We start from the raw sequence: 23,588 nt of genomic DNA, 5'->3' as shown, positions 1-23,588 counted from the left end.
ACAATATCAGTTCGATGATAAATAATTTCTAACATTAATTATGAAAACGAAATGTAATACGAATGTTTCACTCAATATTTTACACACACTGATTGATCTAAAAGACAATAATGATGAAATAAAGATATCATTTCGTGTATATTTACATTTTGTGCTTTGTAGTAAGGTCTGAAATGAGAGTTCATGATAATGCAACAAAATATAGTGTTTTCAGAGCACGTGTGTTTCCCTTTCTGTAGCAACATTGCACTAGGTTCCGTAGGTACACACTTCATATAGCCAAATTACTGAACAAGTACGTTAGTACCAACAAAAACTCACAAACAAACTCTGTCACATGCGGATGAGAGAATACTGAACATCCAGCATCAATGTCATATCATCAATACGTTAATAAATATTATCTGGAAGACGGAAGCCAATTTACTTTTATTTTCACTTGAAAAGACTTCTGGGTATCAACGTTTCTTTAATAATAACTATTGTACAGGAACTGTATGATTTTACTCATGCTAGTTCCTGTATAATTTCCTGAACTACTTTTCGAGCAGAGTTGCTTTAAAATTATTTATTACATTTTCAGCGTCCTGTAACTGAAACAATTCCTTTCCAGGCATTTATTTATAGATACTTTTTAATGGGGGAGAGGGGTGTCCTCTATACGATGGTACAGTTAGTATATGGCAATATTATCTGATATATATATATATATATATATATATATATATATATATATATATATATATATAATAAACGGAGAACAGTATGAAGCAACAGGCCCGGACTGGCCCAGGTGGCTAGGCGGCGATCGCTGCCCAGACAGGGGCCAAATCAAAATTTTAATATAGAGAGGAGGTCAGGAGGAAGAGAAAAGAATGTGGAAGACTTGTGCGACAATTAATATTCTTGTGAACGGTCACGGCAGCAATCTCCATACATCAAGCTCTTTGAGCGTTTCTTTAAAATTTTGTTGCGACTCACGTCCCCCTATAAAGTAAGAATGGGCCATGCCACCTTCAGAGTCATGTTGGTGCAAGCAAAAACAATAGTGAAATCCAACACGCTTCCTATCACGGAATATAAAAGGGAGCCGAAAGTGTCGTGGCCTGACAAGAAAATTCTCGAGAGTAGTTTCTTGGCCCAGGAAAAATAACAATTTGAAACCCAACAGAAAGAGATCTGAGATCATGTTCTGATTCTGTTTGTTTTACGTAGAAGATTTTCATTTCGATTATGACAAGGCAATAGATGATAATGCGACTAGTTTCATCAAACTGTCTAGAATGCTGAAATTATAAATCTGTCTGTGTTATTCTCATAAGCACTGTTACGTAACATATACCCTGATATTATATTATGATCTTTAAGGTATAGTGTACGGTGTGGCTACTAAAGAATAGTGTGCTTTATCTAAGATAATAATAGTGTGCTTTTATTGTGGGAAAACAGCGGGCGGTTAGAGTAATGGTGGTTGAGGGAGGATTGAGAATTCCATGCGCACAAAATATGTCAGACGTCGCGGCCAACTAGTAGCCAGTCCGACCCTGTGAAGAAAGATACTGTCTAGTTGGTTAAAACAAACAAAGAATGAAAATTGTTAAATTTGTATTTCAAATTCTAGTATTAAACTTAGAATTAGTTGTTTTGTTGTTAATATGAGAATTTTAAAATAGGAAATATACCGAAACCTACAAGTAATCCTGTTTTTCCAGATCCACTGTTCCCAGTAACGAGTACCATTGAACCAGTTATCTTCTTAATTGACTTTAGAGCTTCTTTCGCAATATCTTCCCTTTCCACAAAGTTATTCTGCACCTTCTCAGCGAATAGATGATGTTGCAGCATCTCATGAGTGTGTTCATCAACGGCAACATCCTACAATAAAGACAAATATCGTCAGATTACTCTCTACAACATGAGAATTCCTATTATTTTGACGACTATGAAGTAACTTAATAAATTAACCTCTTGAAATAATATATTTAATATTATGCCGTATATATTGCTACGTGCTAGAAATTTTCTATTTTCTTTTCCTTAATATTTGCTTTCTGTGCAGCAAATTCCAATTCGAAAGCTATTTATAAATTTTATCCAGCAGTTTCAGCAGTGATGAACTAAGTGACGAAATAAAAGTCCACACAAATTCCTAAAACCTACTATTTCAGTTATTATATTATACATACACACACATTGATGAAAACGCATGTAAGAACACCCAGTAGAAATTCACTCATCTCGCTTAAAAACGTGATGATGGGTAGCAGTGAGCCAAATACGCCGTCCATGAGACATCCCGAAGATTTTATAAGGTAATATATAAAAAAAATAAAGAGTACTCAGCACGTGTGCAGATGCTGAATATTTGTCGAGTTCGATATCCCCACTCGTTGTTAAATCTTCGCTTAGCGAATGATGGCTGTGACCGGAGATCAGCTAACGGTAAGGTGACATCCCACTATATCGCACATATGCTTCATAGGGTTTACGCCCTGAGATCTAGCAGGCCCGGGTAGAAAGGATATACCGAGTATAACACGCTAAATTGACCTAGTGATACAGGAGACGCGTTATTCTGCTAGAAGACGGGTCCCGCGAATTGTCCACCTAAAGACGGCATTGACAACATCACAAATGCACGATGCACCATTCATATTCCTCTGAATGATGACCAGAGGGGAACAGAATGTGTAGCTTCTTGCCCATCTTCTACTCCCTTTCCCCATGCCAGAATACCAGCTGTAGATTATGTATGGCGAGTAACACAAACTGAATTGTCAGCTTATCTGCACGTCCACTAACATGCACACAGCTGTCACTGTGCCAGAGACAGAAATGTCTCTTATAGCTGAACATCACCCCCCTTTCACTGGCCTCACCACTGCAATTGCTCCTCAGAATAACGAAAACGTCGTCGCCGATGAGCAGTTGTCAAGGCTACGCATGATAAAGGAATGAGGAAACGTAGATCTGCTATCAATACGATTGCGCACTGCGAGCTAATACAGCCCGAATGATTACTTTGGCCCTGTACAGCGCAGAGGAAAAGGAAAGAAGGGCGGGAATGTCTACTGTAGAAAACCCTCCGCCTCTCATTTTGCACAGTACTGATGGTTCACGACCATGCGGGCGGAAATTCTGCACACTCATCCAGCCTCTCGCAGACGCATTGTACAGTCACGCCTGAAATCACAATTACAAAATAGGTGTATGCTCGCATCATTCTGATATTACTGGGATTGGCACACACAACTACACTCGTCGTGTTGTCCCACGACCTTCTAAGTATTAGATGCATGCCCTCTACAGACCCTGATATCTGTCTTCTCTCTACGGTTCGCTATGTTGTAATATTCCAACTAATATTAGCACATATTATACGGATAAAAATTTCTGCTGTCTAAATTTCGTTCGAGTCGGCTGGATGCAATGGGATATTTTTAAATGTGTTTCTATCAGTCTATACATTTATATATAGAAAGAGACAACAGAAAAAAAAAGTAAAATTAAATTGTAAAACTATTATTTTTTTGGTTGTCTAAGCTGGTAACTGGTTTTGCGCATGTGCCATACAGAGTTGTTTCAGACTTTCACGCCTTTCTGTTGTAAAACATTACTAAACTTTCGATAGTAAATTTTACCTGCTTAGCCGCTGACAACGTAGTTTCGATTTTCAATTAGATATGCAATCCTCCAGATTTGAAAACTGCCGCGTTTCATAATTTACATAGATTATTTCTTAAATATCTTATATATTCTACTCAATGATGCTGAAGATTATTCCTTCCCATGTCAAACGGCATCAACTCTCAAAACTGAGCCCGACTACAGTTTTTACGGTTAAAATCATGCACCTCTTTTAAATAACTGTATATTTCCAAAACCCATGTTTATTTTCCAGTCCTCAATACTTAAGATCAAAGAGATTACCGAGGTAACAGACTAATAGCAACCACGCGTTTTATAGAACTCAGATTGGCTGGCGATTCGTCACCCAAAAACGATGAAATTTATATTGTAATTTTCGATGATGATCCACATTATCACATATTATTTCTCTTTCAATATTACTAGCATCTATAGGTTCATCACTACTACAAAGAGTAGATAACTTCGCATTTATTTAGTCATTTTTATCACCTATATCAATTCCATAATATCTCTCAGTTAACTTACAAAATTTGTTAAATATATATATATATATATATATATATATATATATATATATATATATATATATATATATATATATATATCTCCAGACAGTGAACTTTAACTTCTAAACATAAATCACAATAAACTAATTCCACACAATATTTGTCTTATTCACTTTCTGGCCAAGCGCAAAGCAAGTCCAATTCAGTTTCCTATTTTGTAGTACTACATCGGACATTATTTTCTCTCGCTATTCCAACGAAACATATAAGTATAATATTCGTGAACTAATCGCTACACTATGAGAGAATTAGAAAAAGATACAAGAACAGAAAAGGGGATACAGGTAAGAAATAAAGATCTTCCAAAAAGATGTCAAACCTTCTAGAAAAGTTGCATGTTACAGGTGATCAAGTTTCAAGATCTAAACACAAAGCTAAGCTCGTGCATCTCAAAATGCCATTTGAGAGCACGTGCAACGCACTGAGGCGTTTTCTTTCCAGACATAACAAACTGTCAGGTCCACATGTTGTCCTTATTAATTCTAAAGCTAATGCGTTGGTACATACACAGCAGAAATCGGCCTGTATTTTTGAGAGTCTAAAAGATACTTACAGGAGGTAATGTCAGGTTTTGGAGGAAGTTTCGGAATTGTTACATTCATCAGATATTGCACATTTTATTATTAACAGCATATGCAAATAATATCTGCTCTTCACACAGAACTTAGAAGAGGTCTACATGAACAAAGCCATCCTGAACTTACCACAAACTAATGTTAAGACTATCCTCGGCGAACTAACAACTATTAGGCAGAATGCGTTTCCATTCTTTCAGAAGAGCTCCAAACCTCTGAAATATTTCCCAAATAATGAGCTTCCATTCTCTCAGAAGAGCTCCAATCTGAAAACTAGTGATATTCGGTGGAACTGAAATCTAGACTTTGTGCAGGCTAGTCAACTCGTTCAAACATGTCAGAAAAACATATCCGCACAGTCGTTTCTAAATTGTGTGTTCTGAACTATTCTAAAACAAAGAAAACATGGAATTGTTCAGAACATCCTGTGTTCTTGCTCATTTAAAATTTCGTGCAGTGGAACATGTAGGATGAATCCATGCTATATAGAACAAACATACATAGTAACGACACTTTCATTGTTAAGTACAATATATAACGATACATCTTCCCTGTTGGCCTAGTGGATAGCCTGGCCTTCGACTCGTCATAATATTTCAAAATGGAGGCCGTTTGAAAAATTTAAAACTTCATAACTCCCTTAATTTTGGGTCATAAGATAAAAAAAAAAAAAAAAAAAAAAGTGATTCCTAATTTTGGTTAAAGAAAACTCGGACTTGGACTTTGCTAGATCGTATCTGTGCAAAAATTGTTTTTCTTCCATGGTAAGCATTAAAACAAAGACAAGAAATCGCTTATCAGTTGAAAATGACTTTATAATTTGCATCAGGAAGAATGAACCGGACATTGCCGCAGTATTGAAATCACCTCAGGTATCTCATTAGCTTTTAATTTTAATTGTATTTCAATATACAGGTTTTGTTGCATTTGTATTTTTCTGGTATTTCAATCTGCAGTTCTCATTAGTTTCATGTCGTACCTCTTTTATTTAAGTTGATTTTGAAACAATCTGCACCTGTTGAAAGTGTTTAATAGATTTATTTTTTGTTGTTCTTAACAGTATGTATAAAAATATGCCTTCAAGAACAAACTTCAAAATAATATTTTAAAATGTTTTCCAGTATTAGATTCTAATTATATTACTCTCTTCCGCTTATCTTCCCGACCCCCAGGTCGAGAAACCCTGCTCTAAACCATCTAACCAATCATATGACAATACATATCATTAATCGTTAAACCAACACACCCTATAGAACTTTCATACGAAAATACGTGATTTATCACCTAATGGCATACTATGGTCAAGTAGAGCCCATCATTAAACCATTTTAGTTGTCGCTCGCTTTGCATTCTTAGGACCAATATAAGGGTTGTAAGTAGCTGCTCGACCTCTCTTCTAGACAGTCATAGCACTGCCTATAACTTTGAAAAGCACTCCTAATCGGAGAGTAGCACTTTAGTATGAAGATTTTCACGAATAGCTCTTTCCAACATATTAATATTTCGATCAGTGTTACGGCCTTCCAAGATGGCCTTGCGTTATGGGAATTTAAGACTAGTTGAGCAATTTAAGACTTCTATTAACAGAATCATTCTGTTGCGCTCGTTTGCACTTAAGGACGCATAATTTTATTCATGATGTCTTTGCGATGTATGCAACTGTGCAGTCGCTGTAGGGTGCAGGAATACGATTACGTATTATTAAGGAAGGGGATAGAAACAATCCAGGTATTGATCACATAGATGTATATACTTATTACCCGAACACTCACCTCAACAGGATATAACGTTTCCAAAGCATTCCAAATATTGTTGATGACTCTTGTTCCAAATTCATCTAGACCGGAAGTGATTGGTTTTCCATTTATTATTCCCCCATATTGAGCAGGATAACCATCAAAAACTTCTAAGCCACTTTGCCGTATTTCATTCTTCAACCTATCCATTCGAAACTTACTTTCCTCTGTCTCAGCTTCGAAATCTGACAATACGTCCTCTGGAATTTCTCTGTGAACAAAAAGCGTAATCATAATAATATTTACATAAGAATAATCTCAGTATACCACCACAGAATACATTAATATGTCCAGGTTTAAACACTAATACGTTTAAGGTTAAGGTTAATTCAGATATTTATGAGGTGTGATTATGGATAGCAAAAAGAAATATCGATATCAGAATACAAAAACATATCAGGAATTCCAAAGATAAAAATCTAGCGGTTTCAGGATTGCCCAAACAAGTACGTGAATCTAAGCATCTCATTACAAATATTAAACATTTTACGTAAGACGACTTCATTTTAGAATGATTATTCTATGAATTTTATTTCATTAGAAATGAATTTTATTTCATTAGAACATTTGGACCCAAAATTAAACTTTAAAAAAAAGGAAGCTTAGGTAAGTAATGGGATTATATCAGGAAAAAAAAAAAATAAATAAATAAATAAAATTTGACACACTGCATTTTCCACTATAATTCGGGAACAAAATTTCCGTAAGAATGAAGTTAGGAAATTGTTTATTAGCTGCAAGATCTAACAATATTCCTATGTATGGCAACACTGAAATTTTAAAAACTGCAAATAGGAGCCATCTTGGATGAGATTCAGTCCTTTAAATTCAGAAAAACATTGCCACACGATTTCTTTCAGTAGGGTAAGGAAACGATAGCAGAACGAAGCAAAACTTTTTTTTTAAAATGCATTAACAGTAATAACTATTTTATTATTTAATATTATACACCATTTAATTTTTTGTCATTATCTGAGACGAAAATAGTGCCTAGGTTAGGGCTCCCAAGACGTCCCGGGTTTACATCATCTCTCTCTCTAAGGACTTCAAATGTCTCGGTTTCGTTCGAAAACGTAAGTTAATATATTTCGTGAGATATTTAAAATATCTCGCTTTTAGTAGTCATCGATACTCAACTGATAAGAACCATTGACTTTCTGACAGTGACTTTTGGTAAGTATTGATCTTTTACTTAAGTAATTCTGATATTTCAACAAAAAGCAAGTCATAACTATTAATATACTATAATTTTCATAGGGTGATGTTCTGGCCTAAGTCTAGAAATATAGAGGTCTGACCTAAGTATTAAATATAACTATAAAATAAGATAGTAACGACTTTCTTTGTGTCAGCAACCGAAAAAATTATTTTTAATTTCCTCTGATGAAATGTGTTCTGTTTAATTGAGAAGCTCAACTAAAACAATCATATTAATTGAAGAACGCGCTGGTTTGTGTATCCTGCGGTGGTTTATGTACCACAATATGGCCAAGAATCTCTGACGTAAGTTTCAACCAGGTAAGTGACACAATCGACCTCTACAATCCAACTTAGTATGTGAGATGAACAGATTCCGATAATCAGTTTCAGGTTAAACATGACACGTCTGTGAAAAATACACTACATCACTGTTCTGGATTTTAGCTCGATGGGGAGTACACCACGTTAGGCGTACCTGGTGCTGACGTTGTACGAAGTAAATCCATCTCACTGATGTGTTCCACACACAGCACTATTGAAAGCTGACAATACATAGTCTATCGCGAGACATGTATCCCAGAGGCTATTCCTAGATTTCTAGACAGTATAGATGTAGTGGTGTTCAAGTATTTTCGGGCATTTAGAGACAGATCATCGAATGACACATAATGTCCTCTGGGATTTTTCTGAACGCAAAATGATGTTACTCGCGATATTAATTCCCTACCCACGTGTCACTTACTTTGGAAGGCTTTAACTTGCCGTTAGTTCCATCACACGTAATATCATCCAGGTCTGTTCTCTGTGTAATCCTACAAGTGGACTAGCGAATGTAGAGTTTTCAGATCCCAACGAATGTGCCTACTACTCGGCTATGAGTTGAATGCACGAAGCACGCCATCAGAAACACTCCACTGAACATCTGCTCCCACACTGACCATCTCAAGAAAACTTATCTGGGTCATGGATGGTGATCGCGTCGCTAACAAGTTGAAAATTTTCTCGCGTTATGTCTGGAGTTCCATACTACATTTTATTTAAACCATCAAAGTGCCACAAAAATTTCTATTAGACACCAAAAATCTTTTAATTTATGGACATGAGGCCAATTTCTTATTTTAGCAACTACTTCCGATTACGCAAACCCATTTGACATAGTACATAAATTTACAAAAGTACTATATAACCAATCTCGATTTGCTATTTTCTACTTGAAATAAATCAACTGCACACTAACTTTCTTAAATGATAACTAGTTTAAATGCTTAACTATGTACGAGGCCTTCCCCATGGAAGACAATGTCACAATCATGGTCACTCATAGCATTCACTATTCCCTACCTTCCCCAAATGGAGTAGTGACTAGCACGTGGTCCCGGGTCTGATTCCCGGTCGGAGACCATTGATCGCATTACGGAGGTTCGGAGTCCACTTTAACTTGTAGGTTCACGTCTCATATACTCTCGAAGTCTTTTTGCTCGTGTAGCAATTAACGCGCGCGCTTTTAATGCGTGAGGTCCTGGGTTCGACTTCCGTTGGGAAAATATTAAAAGAACTTGAACACATTACTGTGGATCGGATTCCACCTTAAATTGTATGTCCAAGTTTCATATAATCTCGATGTTAAAAGGGACGTTAAGCTCTAATTCAATCAATCAATTTGTTATAGTCTCAGTGCTAAAAAAGGTACGCTGAACACATCAACAAAACAGCAAAAACAACAACTAACATTCATTTTGATTTATGAAAATATGATTTAAAATAAAATTGTTAAAACCTTTTTCATCCCCTCAGAAAACTGCTATTGCCTCTTTTCATCAATAAAATACCTCTTATTTAGGGAAAAAAGAAAAAGGATTTCTCTTCTTAATAAAGAAATCACTAACAACTCTAGCAGTTTTGAATTGTGTGACAGTTACGGACAGACGGATACACAAACCTCGCTTCTCTTCGACGTGTGCTCCCATTCAGCAAATGGTTAACGTGCTCGTAATCCCGAGTTCGAATATCAATAAAAACCTCCTCGATGATTACTCAGCGTCGTGAGACAATTAGGATGTTGCTTGAATTAAGAGATAGGAAATTCCAGTTCACAATACTGGAAATAATGTTGAAGAGAGTTGACGTGCTAATCATACATTACGCAACTAAAAAGATGTCTAGCTGGTCACAGTCCTTTGTGGACCGTAGCGCCAAGAAGTATTGAGTTTAGTTATATGGATCACGGGATGCATCCTGAAAAACTTCCACATTCTTGGCTTTTAACAAATATGAAATAGCAAGAAACTCGAAGGAACGCAACAGCACTTACTGCATTAACGCAGGATCCCTGAAATAGAAGAAGGCTCTATCTCTAGCAGCCTCAGGATTCAATAGTGCAGCAAACTGCATTTCCAGTTCCATAATCGATGCTCCAGGTGGATACTCCTCTAGCCACTCAAACTGAGAATCTGAGTCTACATTGTAATTTTCAGGAATCCATCCATACCGTTCTCCAAGAATTCCAAGAAATAACTGGCACTTATCTACTTCACGTAAGCAGATATCCAAAAGTCTGAAAAAATAAAAAAGATTTGAGCTCAAATAAACATGATGAAGAAAATTATGTTATGATTACAAGAGCTACAAATAACACACAAATTTCGCATAAGCTTAACTTATAATGATACAGATTTGGAGTTAAGATTTATTTCTTTTAATCTAAACAATTGCTACAAAAGTAATGTCATTAACTCTACTAGAGAGTACATAATGAAGTTTACATTTATTTAAAATATCTAGTTATAAAAACCTTTAATGATTGAGCACAATTAATCTCAGACTATGCTAATTTAAACTACTTTAACAAGTCATATGATTTTTGTCTCTAAAGATTCCCTATACCACATGATCCCAATCGTCTTGTGTTGTCAAAAGAAGGCGTATATTTAACTTACTCTCCAGGTTTTAATCTACGTTTACCTTTCCTGGGTCGTATGAAAAACTTTCCCCATACTTTTCCGTTTTATTTCACTTGGTCCCAACATATGAATCCTACTGAAGCTAAAAAGGCTAAATGGAACCTAAAAACTTTAAAAACAATAATACAAACTATTTTTTTCTTTCCTCTTAAATACATGTAGCAAAACGTCTCGATTTCACACAGAAATAAGACAATAAGACAGTATGTGGCAAAACAAATAGTACTAAAGATAATGTTACTCACAACAGAGAAAGTGTTTGTTGTCGAGCACTATTTCCTCTCATACGGTGTGGGGCAGCGTCTCACTGGAGAAGATGAGCGCGCCTACTGTATTGCTCTGGGGTGTAATTATGGCATACGAAGATGAAGATTTCATCAGCAACATATGATTTAGTAATGGCATATGGGAACATATTGTGAAAGCCATGGGTACCTTGATCGCTACATCAATCGACAGTTGATTATTGACCCATTCTTGCATGATTTACGTGGTTTTTCCGCATCAAAACGGTAGATGCAGCAAGACGGAGCAACTGCCCACACTGGAAGAGATCACTTGCCCTTCTGCCCACAAGAATTTGGACATCGTTTGATTTTCCCATGGAACCGATTTTCCTATCCTTCCCACTTCCCTGACCTCACGGCTCTAAATGCCTACATATGGAGTATGCTGAAGGAAGCAATTTTCCGAACGGATAACCCCTACCACTCTTCTGGCGATAGAGAGAAGACTCGGTCATTTGTTTTGTCGTTCCAGCAACCCGTGTTCACTAACATGTTCATCGATTGTTAAGAAGAATGTATGTGACGTAATGATCAACATTTTGAACACATGTTGTACAGGCGTGAGTCCTGTTAAATTTACAATCTATGTTGAGTAACATTTAGTTGACATCCATTTGACATTTCTTATGTTTCGTTATGTTGTACAAAAGTAAATAAATAAATAAATGTCAATGATGTGATTTCAGTACTGTTTGCTTTGCCGCATACTATATGTATGGTCTATTTATAACTAGTGAGGAAAAAAGTAATGATGTTAAAGAAAAGGAGTAGCAGTGGTTCTGCAGTACATCTTTGTCTGCAGGGACTAAAATGTGAACTCTGTGCTAGTGTTGAAAAGTTATATAAAGTGGTCCACAATGTTTAAGATTTTCTTTCTTCTTGGTCATTGTCTATTGGTCACTGAATTGCAAAAAGTTAAGTTCAGAAAATTAAGAAAGTTTCTCTTGACTCATTCTATAATATCATCTACTTAGAATTCATTCTATAATGTTATATAAAATATTAAACTAAGTTTAGTAATTAATAAGCTATCATATTTCGTACTTATAAGGGACTAAAATTGCTTCTATAAAAACCTAAATATCAGTACCTAATAATTGCCTTTGCCATAAGTCAAGAGAGACATTTATGCATACAGGTGTTAGGATTATGTCAAATATGTAACAGACGTACCAAAGTATAAAAACTTCATTACACTAACAATTAACTAAATAAATACTGTTTCTTCATTGTTGCAATATTTTCTGGGCATCTCGACGGGATCTCTTCGATGAAGTTTTGACAGAATTTCTAATTTAAAAAGTTATTTAATATTTTCTGGTACACAAAAATGTTCACAGTATGATTTCCATTAAAAATAAATAAAAATACACTAATCTGTTATTCTACAGAACATGCACATATTACCATCAAGATTACTTTTGGAAGACGAGGGAAAAGAATACTGAGAATTTCTCCTCCTGAAATTCTAAACTTTACAGTGGATGAAGTAAGATTGAATTACCCTGTATTCTTTTTATTTATTTCTTAATTAGTGGAGAATATCGTGTCCGTGGGCTCTTTCATAATCATTCATTTTCATTAATTATTCGCTTTCTTTAGTATAAACTAAAAGCATAACTGTAGGACGTAAAACTAGAAAATTTCCTTTCAATTTCATTATTTATTGATAATTTTTTTCCAATATTTTCACCATTTTCTTCCAATATAGCCTTGGTTACTGTGCACAAAGGGCTGAGTAGTTAACGATTTGCATACAAAGTTTTCGCGCACAAACTCGAATGAACTTTTAATGTTCTTTAACTTATGTGTATGTTGTTATGTGTATGTTGTGTATGTGTATGTTGAGAAAAGAAGTGTATTAACGGGAAGGAAATGTGTACTAGGACGTAACAGATTATAAATTTAAGAATTTGCTATGAGTGCGTATTGCAAATGAAAGGGAATTTCTAGTTTTATGGTCCACATTATGACCTTCAGATTAAATAAGAGCGACGATTAACGAACGTTAGTAATTACGAAAGAATTGGTGTAATAAAAATATGAGAGAAAACGGGAGAACCTCGAAAAAACCCCGGACATGATGTTATCAGTCACAAATTCGCGTGGGCGGGAATTGAACCAAAGACTTCACAGCAGAGGAGAATGCTCTATCAGTTAGTCACCGTGCTCTCTCGTATAGTCTGTATTGATCACGAGATATCAGAGTTGGGGCAATCCATACGAAGTGGTTCAGAGGAGATTGCTCCACCATCTTCGTAAATTATAAAAATTTGAATGTGATGACCTTTGTGTATGAGAAGGTCAATAACATCATTCACGTTGTCGTATATACAAGTGTTCCTAAATGGCGGGCATCTTTGTTGTCGGTTGAGTGCTAAATTTTGCATTTGCAAGCGTTCACGAAAATTACAGTAGCTCAATACGTACGAATTAGACAAACACCAAACAAAACCGAATGTTTACAGTAAAGACTGAGGTACACGGAGAATATAAACTTTTGCGTCTAAATAAATATGCAGAGTTGCAAACCAATACATGAAATCATCAGAAAATTACACTTTTAAAGGGGCTGTATTTTGGAATGGCATAAAGTGTGTGTGTGTGTGTGGGGGGGGGGAGTTCATAAGCTTTGTGCTGAATACTATTGCATGTAAAGAGTCTGTAGAAATATCCACAGCTATGATACTACTGGCACCGTAGATTTATAGGGGTCCGAAATTTGAAGTTTGTGATTTTGATGCCATTTTTAGGGCGTAATATCTCAGGAGAGCAAAGTGCTAAAAATTGCTGCTTATGCCACAAAGTAATTCTGTATGTGAATAAACTATTGCAAAGAAAATCATGACTGATATTACATGGATGAAAAAGTGAGTACATGGTAAAAATGATAAGAAAGCACTTGCGTGACGATGGTCGTAGCCCGGAAAATTTTAATGTTTGGATTATGTTTCATTACCACCCATCACCAGTCAACTGACAGATCTTGATGGCTTTTTATTATTCTTTTGGTACTTTTGTACTTTTATTGTCTTAAGTTGAAACGCGAAACTGCTTTTGGCAATATTTCCACTACCTTATTAGCCTGTGTTCCGCCAGCATTCAGAATGCTACCTTCCTTGCTTTAGTAGCTGCGAAAGTATCAACTAAATTATCAAAATCCAAAGTAGATGCTATTCCATTATCGATAGAAAGAATGTCCAGATTCGTGACTTTCTTGACTCGTAGTGGAGCGTAAGTATGGTCTTATCAGCTTCATTTTGTTGAAAGACCTTTCAAATGATGCGACAGATACGGGTAGTGTTATCACAATCTGAAAAGCGGTTGCCAAACTTTTGTAAGCTTCAAGCCCCATTGAAAATACATATTTCAGTATACCTTGTGGGGAAAAGTCAAGTTGTTCTTTAGGTTTCTAAGCACACCTTAGTGAACGGATTATATATAAACAATTCTATGCCATCTAGGTCATTCGGTTAGAACAAAGCCAAATCAGAGCAACAAACATGCTTTTAACCTTTCCTCGCTCTCATCATTTAGCTGCTGCACAATGTTGGCAAAGTAAGAAAATAATTTTATTTTATTTCTATCTAAATATAGAAGGAAGCAATATAACATAATTCACGTTTTTTTCTTTTGAACATTTGAACACTTGTTTTCTTATTGAACATCTTATTCACTCTAAATTTGTGAGCTGAAATGTAAATTTGTACGCCAAGAAACAAGAGCAAAAAAGGAGAAACCAGCTAAGCAAAAGAGTTTCGCTCGCTGAAAATTCGACTTGTAAAGGACAAAATAAAAAAGACAGAAGAAAAACAAGCGAATCAGCAACTATAGCGTCTGCACCAAAGAGCTTTTAGTTAGGATCAGAATGCTAGTACCGTAAAGGTAACCGAGAAAGTTCTGTCACTTTTTCACCAACTACACTGAACATCGATATGTCACCTAAGACGTACCTGGAAAATCAAAAATAGTCCCCATCACCACCGATGACCTTCTGCCAATGTTCTGAAAGGCCATGGATTCTATCGCGCCATGAAGCGAAGAAAGTATCAAGTGCATTTTGCACCTCTACTAGGGATTTGAACTGCGTCCTCTAATGATTGTCCAAGGAATGGAACAAGCAATAATCGGATGATCCAATATCCAGGGACTGTGGCGGATGCAATAGTGTTTTCCATCCAAGGCGTAGAATGGTGTCCTGGGTCATCCTAGCCACGTGTAGCTTAGCGTTGTCCTGTAACAAGGAGAAAACCTTTGCGATTCGGAAGTGCTTTCTCCAGAGTTTTGAGTTTTTCTTGAACACTGCTCAACTGCTGACAGTACAGTTGCATTGATGCTTTGACCAGCTGGTAGCATTTCCCGATGCACGATGCCGCGAGCAGTCCAGCAACACACAGGAGGACTACTGGTCCACTGGACCACTGAAGTGCTGGTTTCGGCTGTTTTGGAACCGGTTCATGGAATGCTAACCAATGACGACGGCGCCCTGGAGCTTCGTACAGGACCCACTTCTTATCACACGTCAACATCCTGTCCAGAAATAGCTCCTTCCTCAGACGAGACAGCAAAGAAACACAGGTGTCTGCTCGCGTTGCCTTCTGGCCCAGAGTCAAATCATGTGGGATCTATCGACCCAACTTGTAGTGCTTCCTAAGTTGATGGAGGTGCTGCCGAATGGTTTCTCTACTCACACTGAAGTGTAGTCCCAGTTCCTTACATGTCTGGCCACTCTTCGTCTCAATTGCTGCCTGAAGATCTTCATTTTGTAGATGTGTTGGTCTTCCGGCACGTGGTGCGTCTTCGAGTGTTTAGTCACAGTCCTTAAACTTGTTAAACCATCGCTGTTCTGTCCACGTAGTCACGACACCCTCACCAAAGGCCTCTTCCACCTCGCTACAGCGGCGTTTGACTTCTGTTTGAACTCGTACAGCATATACGCTCTTACGACGCTATGTGGAGGTCCCATGTTTACTCTGTCCTTACGCAAGTTCAGGGTATAACTGAACTGCCACAACCAGGTAGTGTGTTGGATATACCCCACACAAACAACTGAACTTCGCCTTATCTTTATTTGAATTCAACTCACCTTATGAGGGCCATTTGAATACAGACGTCCACAAAAGCGACATAACTTTCTTGGTTATATTTATAAAGCTTTATGTACGTTCATCACTTGTTTTTGCCCTTCCCTTGAACTGATAACTAAATAAATAGTGATATTTCAGGAAGTAAGCTAGCAGAATGTAGACAACACTTCAATTTTTCTTTTACTATATTTTAATCTACACTCAGATTTTTCCTTTAAATTTCTCTGAAGTAATTGAACAGAGTGAAATTTTTATTTTATTCATATTTTAATCACATACATTTTTTCCTTTGAATTTATTTCGGGCCCCAACAGAGTGAAACTGATTTTACTTATTTTTCACCTATATTCAACTTTTTTCTTTAATTTTTTGGGGTCCCCAAGAGAGTGAAACGTTTGTATTATTATTTTTTCACCTACATTCAGCTTTTCCTTTAAATTTCTTTGGGAACCCACAAGATAATAAAACTGTTACTTTATTTATTTTTAATCTACATTCAGTTTTTCTTTAATTTTTTTTGCAGGTCTCCAAGAGAGTGAGGCCTTAACCTATATGTTGTTTAGCTTATACGGAAATCCGGCACTGACTAGTTTTATTAGACAGATGATTTGTTGTTTCATCTGTTATTTGGTGTAATATTGATTGACAATTAATCAATATTTACTTTTACTTTTAGGGAAGCTGTGAATTATAAACCTTGACGGCCCTTGTACCTCACGCTAACAAGTTTCTTTAGTAATTATTTTTTTACCTACCATCCGGGGGCCCCCACAAAGTGCGGCCCGCGGCGGAGGCACCGCTCGCCCCGCCACTGTATATATATATATATATATATATATATATATATATATATATATATATATCATTTCGAAGTAATAATTGCTGACATTTGTTGGTTTATCTGGAGCTATTCAGTTAAAACAAATAATATACAGAATATAGTACAAACGAAGCAGTTTTCATACTTTGTAGAAAATAATACGCTATTTTCATGATTAAGTAAATAATTCTTGACAATAAACATTAAAGAATAAATGAAATGCAGCTTAACTTACCAACTTTCAAAATTATATATATATATATATATATATATATATATATATATATATATATATATATATATATATATATCGAGCAATAACTTTGCACATCCTTAATAAAAGGTAGAACAACACAAGTAAGAACACAAGTTATGAACACGTCTTGTTCAAAAAACATAGAAGCATAGCAGTTTCTGTAGTAGGTGTTCAGAAAAGACTATAGCATTTTTTTCTTTCTTAGTAAAAATTAGCACTTGCTTGAAAATTCTCAGTTGATATCTCATACCTATTATTTACAGCGTCATTCTCGGTAACACCCCACCGAAGATCGACTTCCTTCAGGGTTATGTACAAGCGTTGAGCTCGTTTCTGCAGTTCTGGAAATAAGTACTGGATAAGAAGATCGCGTTCACCATGCATATCACGAAAGGTAGATGAAATAAAGACACGTATGGTTCTCCATCTGAAAAGAGAATATTGTATAAGTAAATAGTATATAACTACTCTACACCTTAAGAAATGCAATAGCATAGTATGAAAAACCTAACAGATATTTGAAATTAGTGTCAGTTTACTTCCTCAAGTCCTAGTGTTTGATTCTCTACGTTATCGGAAAAAAGGATGACTTCTTTAATTTGAGTGAGATCAAGGTTGTAATAATGGATTGATTATAACAACCCAAATCTTGTAGCTAAAACGGTAATTCAGTTGTTGCATATGGATAGATATTATCTAATATTTTTCTTTTTTAATTATAATCAAGTTTGGTAGCAGTAAACTACTTATTCTATTTATAATACAAAAACAAGTCTGTCTGTAAATAATGTTAATATCCTAGAGTGTAATACAATTCTGTGTAAGAGATATGTAGTGCTGGCTGTAGAGTGACAAAGGTGCACAATGAGAATTTCAAATTATAAACGTAAACATCTCAGTGTGATGCTAATTCCTAATAATAGTCACGATAACAGATATCGCTACATACGCTATTACTTGTTTACCTGACGATCGCTATCTGCGGGGCTGCTATGTAAATGCATTTTTTAATTTTATGTGTTAAAATGCTAGATTTATATGTTTGTGGTCAAGAAATGTTTATATGTTTGTGGTCACTTCTTTTGACAATGAAATATCGGAAACCACAAACTCTAGAAAGGTGCCGTTTTCACTGATCGATTGCAAATTTTGTGCAGATTGTTCAGTTCTAATTGAATATTTCAGTTCTAATTGAAAAACATAGCCATTATTTCTTTAATACATTTTTTAGGGGTAAACTGAAGTGTTGAAATTTTAAAAAAATAAAACATCGTATCCTACGAGTTATACATTTTAAAACTACATATTTATATATACGGGTTGTATATCTCTCAGGCATTTGTTTCATGGCCAAATGATAATGAAAAACGAAGGATAACCATTTCTCCAATGTAAGATGAATCTTTATTGTTTGGAGTGTTTTGCCCAATGATCACCATATATTACTGACATTATAATTAATTGTGCGTGTAATGTATTTGCTTATTATATACTGCATACAAGAAGAAAGAAAACACTGATCATACATGAATAAAAAACTCCAACCGGAAGTACTGTAGGCTTAAATCTTGAAAACGGTGCGAGATATTGAAAAAATAATCGAAGAAATCTCCCTTTAGGATACACCCTGCCGATTTTTATCAAGGCGTCTTTTACTTGAGTCTGTAAAGGGACATGTACTGATGTTGTGAGGAATGACAAAGAGATTCATTAGACTAGGCAAATTGTTGTTGAACCGGGAACAAATCGCAATACAATTTCTGTTAACGGGTTTTTATGGAAAAGTACCTGAGGAAAACAATGGCGAAAAGTCTACCACTCACCGAGGTGGGGTAAAGCCGCTATGGAGAATTTTCCAACATGGCCGCTACGCGCTACTACTATTCACAAAGTTTAACTTATGCGCCTCCTGTGCCCCTCCTAATTAACATAGAGAAATGAGTATTACATTTCTGTAAAGCTTAAAGAATGTACATTCCCTATTTGACCTACCACATAGAAGAAGAAGAAGAAGAAATTTGAAAAATTACAAAGAAGTTATTATTTATCGATTTATTTATTATTGAAAAATTATAATTGCTGTATACGCATGCTGTATCACGGATTTCACTGGAGGAAGTATACCATTGTATGAGAACACTATGCAATGTAACAGTTGTCTTCATTTGTTCCAACTAGAAAATTGACTAATAGAAGTGGATGGAATATGGGCCTCAACAACCTAACAAATTTAGGCATTAAAAAAAAACAGCGAACTTATTGTAATGTATGATTTAGTGTTGAATTTGTAGTGAAAAAATACCTTAACGAAACGGTGTTGAAAAGTCTACCACTCTCCGAGAGTGCATTGATCCACTATGGTGAATTCGCCACATTTCCTAATGCTTGATATCATTATATGGTGAGGATTGTTCAATATTTGGAACCTTATTCTTTATATCAATTGAAAGAAAACTCTTTAAACAAGTTTATATATATATATATATATATTTATTACAATATTTTTTCCATGGTACACACTACAGTTTTATATCCAGTACAGTCTTCAATAGTTTCCATGTGTTAGAGGTTACTTACATTAAAATGAATATATGCTACACAACTTAATATATATGCATTATGTTGAATATAAGAATTACATGTACGAGTATAATGTGTATACAACTATGTTAAGTTCTGCTACATGAAACTGTAAATGAACTAACCAATGTTTAACACTAATATATTTAAATTTTCAAAGTTAATTAACATACTTGGGAATGTGTCATAAGCAGCTATAGCAGATATATATCTTCACTTATAATATCACTTTTATCTCAATCATTATCTATGTCAACTTCCACAGAATTGCAATAACTTGTACCTCTACAATCAGTACAATTATTTGTACATATCCTTCTTTGCCATCTGTACACGCAATGTAGGGTATCACATTGTATTACTTTTGCGCATTGCATACATATTTCACAAATTTCAATAAATAATTGGGTGCTGGTGACTGAACCATCTTCACTGGTGTCAGATGTTCGTAACGCAATTCCCATCCTTAGGTACATTTCATTACCCATCCACTGTTGAATCTGATGATACACTCATTGACTATGAAATTTGTATGCATCTATTGGGAGAGGCAGTCCTTCGGGTTTCACCCGAACTGTTGATTTTGTCGCCCTTGATGTGAACATTCAAAACTATATTTCGTTTAGTGTATCTCTTGAATTTCCAACACAAAGGTAGACCATAGTTTCATGACCAGTAATGTTAACTTCTTCTTTCGATTTTTCAGGTGTCTTGAAATCAGCAGCATGTTTCTAAATCATCTCATTCCTCTTTAACATTTTGATAGTGCCACATTTTCGTAGGCCATATGGCTTTGATGATGTATCACTTTTGTCATTGAGCCTGAACTACTATTCCAATGCCTGTTACTCTGTGCTCAAACAACTGGTTTTGATTTGAAAGAAGTGTTTTCTTACGAGCTCTGCACTTATACTCCTTCATTATTTAATAGAAGCTGGAATATGAGAGATTTTGGAAAGTCTTAACTTGCTGAAGTCATACGTGAGCAAATAAAAATCGAAGTAAGTTTGTCTGAAGATGTGCAGCATGTCATTGATAATGGGTCATGATCCTCATGGAAGGTGTTGCATTAGCACGCAAGTATCTTACGGCCATTATAGGTGATCACACTGATCTCCTGGTTCTGTTAATACATCACTTTAATAATGAGTGTCATGATATTTTTTCTCTGCCCGGAGACAAAGCGAACTGCGAAAACAAAGATTTTCTATGACATTAAAAAAAATAAGCAAAAACTTGATGAAGAAGTTTGCTCTCACATTCTTTTCGCGCATGCTATGTTAGGGTGCGATGAAACATCAAAACCGTACGACCTAGTGAAATGTGACTCTATCAAACTGTTAAAGAGGAATGAGATATTTAAGAAACATTCTACTGATTTCAAGACAGCTGAGAAATAGAAAGAAGTTCACATTGCAGTTACGAAACTATGGTATACCTTTACGTTGGGAATTCAGGAGATACACTAAACGAAATGTGGTTCCGAATGTTCACATCAAGGGCGACAAAATCAACAGTTTAGGCGAAACCGGAAGGACTGCCTCACCTAATAGTTGCATGCAAATTTCATAGTCAACGAGTGTATCATCAGGTTCAACAGTGGATGGGTAATGAAATGTACCTGAGGATGGGAATTACGTGACGAACATCTGACACCAGTGAAGATGGCTCAATCTCCAGCACCCAATTATTTATTAAAATTTGTGAAATGCGGATGCAATGCGCAATAATAATACAATGTGATACCTTACATTGCGTGTGCAGAAGGCAAGGAATGATATATACAAATGATTGTACTCATTGTAGAGGTACAAGTTGTTGTAATTCTGCGAAAGTTGACATGGATGATGATTGAGATAAAAGTGATATTATAAGCGAAAATATATGTATCTGCTATAGCTGCTTATGACACATTCCCAAGTATGTTAATTAGCTTTGAAAATTTAAATTTATCAGTGTTAAACATTGGTTAGTTCATTTACAGTTTCATGTAGCAGAACTTAACATAGTTGTATACATATTATACTCGTACATGTAATTCTTATATTCAACATAATGCAAATATATTAAGTTGTGTATCATATATTCATTTTAATGTAAGTAAGCTCTAACACATGAAAACTATTGAAGACTGTACTGGATATAAAACTGTAGTGTGTACCATGGAAAAAATATTGTAATATAAACTTGTTTAAGAGTTTTCTTTCAATTGATATCAAGAATAAGGTTCCAAATATTGAACAATCCTTACCATATAATGATATCAAGTATTAGCAAATGTGGTACCCATATTGGCAAATTCACTATAGTGGAACAATGCACTCTTAGTTGTTGGTTAGGTTGTTAAGGCCCATATTCCATTTCTATTAGTCAATTTTCCAGTTGGAACAAATGAAGACAACTATTACATTGCATAGTGTTCTCATACAATGGTATACTTCCTCCAGTGAAATCCGTGATACAGCATGCGTATACAGCAATTATAATTTTTCAATAATAAATAAATCGATAAATAAATAACTTCATTGTAATTTTTCAACTTTCTTCTTCTTCTATCCGGTAGTTCAAATAGGAATCAATTCTACATACTTGAAACCTGCGTTCTATAAGCTTTACAATGATGTACGTCATGACACTGTGGTAGTTAGAATGGTCGTAGGTCGCAGGACGTTCTTATATACAATGGTCTATTTCCTCCATTAAAATCAGTGATACAGCCCTAAAATGTATCCCATATTGGGACACCTTTCTCGGCCTAGATCTCAGTGGCTGTTGTACATCTTACACACAAATGTGTAACGTATGTAATAACGAATTTTTGTTGTGCTTCTGTACACAAAGCGTTGCCAGAGATTAAATATTTTCGAAAAAAATCGAGTTTTTTTGTGATTTTTAAAAATTTCTTCTTCTTCTTCTTCTAGTCGGTAGGCAAAATGGGAAGAAATGTTACATCGTTGGAATCTGCGTTCTATAAGTTTTACAACGATGTACGTCATGACACTGTGGTAGTTAGGATGGTCGTAGGTCGCAGCAAGGGTGCCGATCCTGCCCCCCCCCCCAAAGCTCACGTAGGCCCCCCTATTGTATTTATGAATATACAATATTTGGCATGATTTGAGTGCACTTCGTCTTAAAATCTTCATATATATGCCTTCTGCATCTGAATGCCCCCCCCCCCCCAATTTACAGAGAAATTGGTGCCCTTGGGTCGCAGGGTGTTTTTATGTAATGGTCTATTTCCTCTATTGCAATAGGTGATACGGCCTATAAAGGTTATCCCGTATTGGGACATCATCTTCAACCTAGATCTCAATAGCTATTGTACATCTTACACGCAAGTAAGATATGTAATAATGAATTTTTAGTTGCGCCGCTGTATTCATAATGTTGCCAGAGCTGAAATATTTTCTGAAAGAATCGAGTTTTTTTGTGATTTTTTAAATTTCTTGTTCTTCTTCTTCTAATCGGTGGGTAAAATGGGAAACAATGTTACATCGTTGGAATGTACATTTTATAAGCTTTACAGAAATGTATTACTCATTTTTCTATGTTAATTAGGAGGGGTACAGGAGGCGCATAAGAGAAACTTTGCGAATAGTAGTAGCGCGTAGCGGCCATGTTGGAAAATTCTCCATAGCGGTCTTACTCCACCTCGAAGAGTGGTAGACTTTTCGCCATCGTTTTCCTCAGGTATTTTTCCGTAAGACCCTGTTAACAGAAATTGTATTGCAATTTGTTCCCGGTTAAGCCATTTTTTGACCTAACTTTCCTAGTCTGCATGGTCATATGTGAATGATGCGTTGCGTAGAA

General features: G+C 35.7%; 1 protein-coding gene across 3 annotated transcripts in view; it reads right to left on the bottom strand.

The window, feature by feature from the left end:
* The window catches only part of LOC145678572 (telomerase protein component 1-like), a 556,234-nt gene that overhangs the window by 133,275 nt on the left and 399,371 nt on the right, over positions 1 to 23,588 (bottom strand). For all 3 annotated transcript variants that reach the window (XM_081748879.1, XM_081748878.1, XM_081748880.1), the window contains exons 17-20: positions 17,449 to 17,625; positions 10,100 to 10,342; positions 6,565 to 6,799; positions 1,693 to 1,875 (exon numbers count right to left, since the gene is read on the bottom strand). In XM_081748879.1, coding sequence (XP_081605005.1) covers positions 1,693 to 1,875; positions 6,565 to 6,799; positions 10,100 to 10,342; positions 17,449 to 17,625 — 838 coding nt within the window. The remainder of the gene's footprint in view (positions 1 to 1,692; positions 1,876 to 6,564; positions 6,800 to 10,099; positions 10,343 to 17,448; positions 17,626 to 23,588) is intronic.

Source organism: Thermobia domestica, chromosome 2 (assembly GCF_964235325.1).
Source record: "Thermobia domestica chromosome 2, izTheDome1.hap1.1, whole genome shotgun sequence".
Taxonomy (NCBI): Eukaryota; Metazoa; Arthropoda; class Insecta; order Zygentoma; family Lepismatidae; genus Thermobia; species Thermobia domestica.
Note: the sequence above shows the minus strand (reverse complement) of the source record. Positions and strands in the feature narration are given on the sequence as shown.